The sequence below is a fragment of the Corylus avellana genome, chromosome 2, assembly GCF_965113065.1.
Source record: "Corylus avellana chromosome 2, dhCorAvel1.hap1.2, whole genome shotgun sequence".
Lineage (NCBI taxonomy): Eukaryota > Viridiplantae > Streptophyta > Magnoliopsida > Fagales > Betulaceae > Corylus > Corylus avellana.
Genome location: NC_142491.1, coordinates 12,083,911 through 12,089,057, shown reverse-complemented (window position 1 = coordinate 12,089,057; position 5,147 = coordinate 12,083,911). Strand labels below are relative to the sequence as shown.

The 5,147-nt window shown below is 38.5% G+C and overlaps 1 protein-coding gene across 1 annotated transcript; it reads left to right on the top strand.

The window, feature by feature from the left end:
- Nucleotides 1-799: 799 nt before the first annotated feature.
- Nucleotides 800-3,695, top strand: LOC148587325 (putative disease resistance protein RGA1). The gene has a single exon (XM_088512552.1). It carries the CDS (start codon nt 894-896, stop codon nt 3,693-3,695), a length of 2,802 nt encoding a protein of 933 aa, XP_088368678.1. The 5' UTR covers nt 800-893.
- The last annotated feature ends 1,452 nt before the right edge of the window (nt 3,696-5,147 follow it).

The window sequence follows — 5,147 nt, the reverse complement described above, 5'->3', positions numbered from 1 at the left end:
TGCTACAATGCTCAATAAGCTCAACACTGCATTTAAATAAATAATTTTTTTTAAAAAAATAAACCTCATTAATATACATCAGATTACTCTCGGAATATTTCCACTAAACTATGAGACATCGATCTTGGTGTGAAGTGTGCATAGTTTGAATTCAATCCCTTTTTAGTGTTCTACGGCTAATTATGAGGCTCAGTGTAGACAACTAGCAGTAGTGTGTGATGTAGTAGTCAAAGTCAGCTTGTTGTCATATAAAGGGCTATAATGTTTTTCTAAAGGATGGGGAACATCATATGCGTTCACTTATTTTCATATAAAGACACTAGTGCACAATTTGTTTTCAATGTACAAAATCTAATACAATGAATTTGTAAATGAGAGATTTGAAGAAGGGAATTCTTAAGATTCTTGAAGATGACCAAAAAAAGAAGAAGCGGAACATAGCATGTGAAGAGAAAGAAGAGTAGTCCATCATTAACAGCTTTATCCACGTGAAGATAATTGCTTTGATGCATTTTTGTAAAAAAAAAAAAAAAAAAAAATGTTTGACTTGTAAAAAGAAGAAGCCCTTGGAAGGAAGGTGTACAACTATAAGGAGAGAGAAAAAGCAAAATCAGTAAAAATCAATCCATGCGTGTGAATGAAAAAAGAAAAATGCGAATGAAAACAAGTTAATTAAAAACATTTCTGCAACATTACTAAAAAGTGTCCAACCAAGTCATAATAATTGCTCGTTCCTTCACTCATCATTTCTTCTTCTCAACACTTTTCTGCAATTCTACCCTTCAACTAACTACTTCACTCATCATTTCTTCACTCTACCCTTCAACCCCTTCCATCAACAGCGCTGTGTAGTTTCACTTCTGAGCATTCATTCCTTCACTCACCATCAGGAAATGGCGGAACCACTTCTCTCCTTTGTTGCCGAGCAAATCATTAAGACTTTGGGCTCACTTGCTGTCAAACAGATCGGGCTGCTCTGGGGTGTCAAAGATGAGCTTCAAAGCCTCACCGACACCGTTTCAACAATCAAAGATGTGCTTCTGGATGCGGAGGACAAACAAGCTGCAGGAGACCGTGCTGTTAAACGTTGGCTCGGAAGGCTAGAAGATGTGATTTATGATGCAGATGACTTGCTGGATGCCGTTTCAACTGAAGCTCTAAGAAGAGAAATAATGACCCGTGATAAGAAGGCCAAAAAGGTACGCATTTTCTTTTCTGAATCAAACCAGTTTGCCTTTCGTATTAGAATGGCCCGTGAGATTAAAGCCATCCGAAAGAAGTTAGATGCCATCAACGCCGATAGGCAGAATTTCCACTTGGAGGTACTCCAGGTTGAGCCACGAGTCGGGAAAAGGGAGAGGGATAACACTCATTCTTTTGTACCTGATGAAGTAGTTATTGGGCGAGAGGAGGATAAAAAGGCTGTCATACACCTTCTGCTGGACTCCAACGTTGAAGAGAATGTTTCCATCCTTCCAATTGTTGGCATCGGTGGATTGGGAAAGACTACACTCGCTCAATTCGTATTCAATGATCACCAAATCCAGAAACATTTTGAGCTCAAAATGTGGGTGTGTGTCTCTGATATCTTCGATGTTAAAAATATTGTTGCAAAAGTCTTAGAATCTGCAACCGAGGAGAAACCAGAAGACGCTGAAATGGATACATTGGTGGCTAAACTTAGAGAAAAAATCCAAGGAAAGAAATACTTCCTAGTGTTGGATGATGTGTGGAATGGTGATCATAGAAAATGGTGTCGCTTGAAAGAAGTGCTGATGGGTGGTGCGAGAGGCAGTAGAATAGTAGTGACTACCCGCCAAGAAATCGTTGCAAGGACCATCCGCCAGGAAAGCGTTGCAGGGATTATTGGGACTGTTAAATCATATCCCTTGGAATGTTTAGATGAAGATGCGTCATGGTCTTTATTTAAGCAAAAGGCTTTTGAGAGAGGACAAGAGCCAGAGAATTCAAGCATTGTCACACTTGGGAAGGAGATAGTAACAAAGTGTTTAGGCGTCCCTCTGGCCATATTGACAATCGGAAGTTTACTGGGCTCCAAAACTTCAGAAGCAGAGTGGTTTTCTTTTAAGAACAGTGATCTCTTAAAAATATCTCAAAATGAAACTGACCTCTTACCAACTCTGAAGTTGAGTTACGACCATCTTCCTTCACATTTGAAGCACTGCTTTGCTTATTGTAGTTTGTTTCCAAAGCATTACGAATTTTCTTCAGCAGAACTAATTCGGCTTTGGATAGCACAAGGGTTTGTCAAGTCTTCTGATGATCAAAGCCGATGCTTGGAAGAGGTTGGTAGGGAGTATTTTATAGATTTACTACAGAGATCATTCTTTCAAGAAGCTGAAACCTTTCTGTTTGGTGACATGTATCAATGCAAAATGCATGACCTCATGCATGATCTTGCCATATCAGTGGCAGGATCGTTGATGGCCACATTAGGTGATAAGGAGACAAACATCGATGAGAAAAATCGTCATCTATCATTGCGTGGTTACAATAAACATATTTCTTCATTGTGTGAAGCAAGTAGGATACGTTCATTTCTTTGCCTCGATAACGATGTGTATAAGTATAAGATTGATTGTGATGCAATTTTTTCAAGTTTCAAGTTCTTGCGCATGTTGGATCTGTCTAGTAGAGATCTTGATTATGTGCCAAGCTCTATCGGGGAGCTGAAGCATTTAAGGTGTCTTGATCTTTCTGGCAATAAGAATATCAAGAAGTTACCAGATTCTATAACTAGGTTGCACAATTTGCAAACATTAAGACTCTTTTATTGTGAGTCACTTAAAGAATTGCCGAGAGACATTAAAAAATTGGTCAATCTTAGGCATCTTGATATAGATAGCTGTGATGGTTTGACTTATATGCCACAGGGATTGGGGCAATTGACTAATCTTGAGAGGTTAACAAATTTTGTGGTCCACTCGGGTTCTAAATTCAAGCACTACAGTGGTTTACGAGAATTGAATGGGCTCAATAAGCTAAGAGGAAGTTTACAGATTTCAAATCTTGGACGTGGGAAAGATGTTGCATTAGAATATGAGGCTGCAAATCTAAAGGAGATGCAATATCTTCATTCTTTGTTTTTATGCTGGAGTACTAAAGGATATGTCAATGATTGGGACGTTGTTGATGATAAAATGCAATTGGAAGGCTTCCAACCGCCCCCAAATCTGAAACATCTAGGCTTATATGATTATCCGGGTTCAAGGCTTCCGAGTTGGGTTTTTTCATTGAGAAATCTTGTGAGCTTGTGGCTAGTTGATTGTCATTCATTAAAGTCTCTCCCCCTTCAACATCTCACTTCCGTTCAAGACTTGATTCTTGAGCGTTGTCTTGACCTTGAGCTAGCCAATGATGAGGATGGGATGCAATGGCATGGCCTTACGAGCCTCCTCTCTCTTTCCTTCAGAGGACTTCCAAAATTGGTTTCTCTCCCCTCAGGACTTCAACATACTACCACTCTACAAAGGCTTAGTCTTTCGAATTGTGAAAGCTTGAAGGCTATACCAGATTGGATCCACAACTTCAAATCACTTCAATACTTAGACATTTATGAATGCTCCAGTTTGACATCATTGCCTGAAGGAATGCGTAGGCCAACGTCTTTGCAGAGCCTATCAATTTGGGGTTGTCCCATGTTATTGCGAAGATGCGAGAATGACACTGGTTAGGATTGGGAAAAGATTGTTGACTTTCCAGGGGTATACTTAGTTCTAGCACCCAGGCATCTTTGATCCTGAGCCTTGCTTGGTAAGCTTTTGTTTCCTATTATTAATTGCTACTAGTATTTAATTTTTTTGTACTCGTCTTTCTTTTTTTTATGTAAATATTAGGCTGGGTTTCTAGTGTCCGTCTCTCTCCCATTGTCCTCCACTATCTTTCGAAGTATCAAATTCCAAATCTTATAAGTATTTATACTTGCAGTTATGATTCATAACTGAGGAGGTTGAAGACCTATTGTTTTTGGAGTTAATTGTTAATTACATTGGGATTTGCTTCGTTGTTTGGATGTATTTATTTTAACTATTTTTTTTTTTTTGTTATTTAGTTAATACTTTCACCTGGTTATTGCAATTTGATGATTTACTTAATTGTTTATGCATATCGGTAATTTTTCTTGGTACTGAAACTAAGATAATGGGGCATGCATTTATTCACTACCTCTTTTTCTTGCTCTTTCGGTTTATTTGGTAGCTTGGAAATATTATGAATTCTGATCAAATTCTTCTAAATTGTTGAGATTACTCAAATTTATCAATCCGTGATCAAGTATTGTATATTTTTCATGCGATTCTTATTGCATTTGCTAAAATCATAAAAGTTTGTGCACGCTATTTAACAATCCTTGGTAGTCAAAAGTCTGTTAAGTGTCGAACAATATTGAAAATTTTAAAACGACTCCAAACGACACATATTTAAATGTCTAGATGATTCACAAATATTAAGCAGAATAAGATCTGACCTAACAATTAATAATCAACCAAATTCAGATATGTAATGAAAAACAAGAACACAGATATTTGATTACGAAGAGGAAACCATTTAGAGAACTCTCTAAATGTAAAACCTCTCCGGGGCAGCCAAACCCAGGAAATCAATCCACTATAAGAAGAATAAGGAATACAAGAAGAATTACAAAACCTTTGCAATCTACTCTTCCTTGTACACGACAAGCGACCCACTTGACTTCTACCGCAGTAGCCCTTTCCAGAACATCTGGCACAATTCTTCTATACGATTTCCTTTCACCGGAACTCCGATTGGCTTCACGTATTTAATCCCTTCTCAAATAAGCTAGAACAATATCTCTCTCTAAGCTCTCTGATTTTGCTCACCAAAATACGTACGTATAAATGTAGCAAGATCGTGTTTAAATAGAAAATAAAACAAAATAAAGCAGCAATGTCCGGACAGGGCTAATCTGGGGTCCGGTCATGGCTAGGGTTACATATGCGTAACCTAGCAATGTCCGGACCTCCAACACTTATGTTCGGACATCTCATAAAGATTGAGGCTTTCTGGAAATGGGGTCCGAACCCAGCTTCTAGTGGTCCGGACCTCTTCATCAAAATGCAGTTTCTGGAAATCAGGTCCGGACCCAGCTTCTGGCGGTCCGGACATGC

Excerpts from the sequence above, each read along its gene's own strand:
- LOC148587325 (XM_088512552.1), top strand. The coding sequence starts at position 894 with ATGGCGGAACCACTTCTCTCCTTTGTTGCCGAGCAAATCATTAAGACT.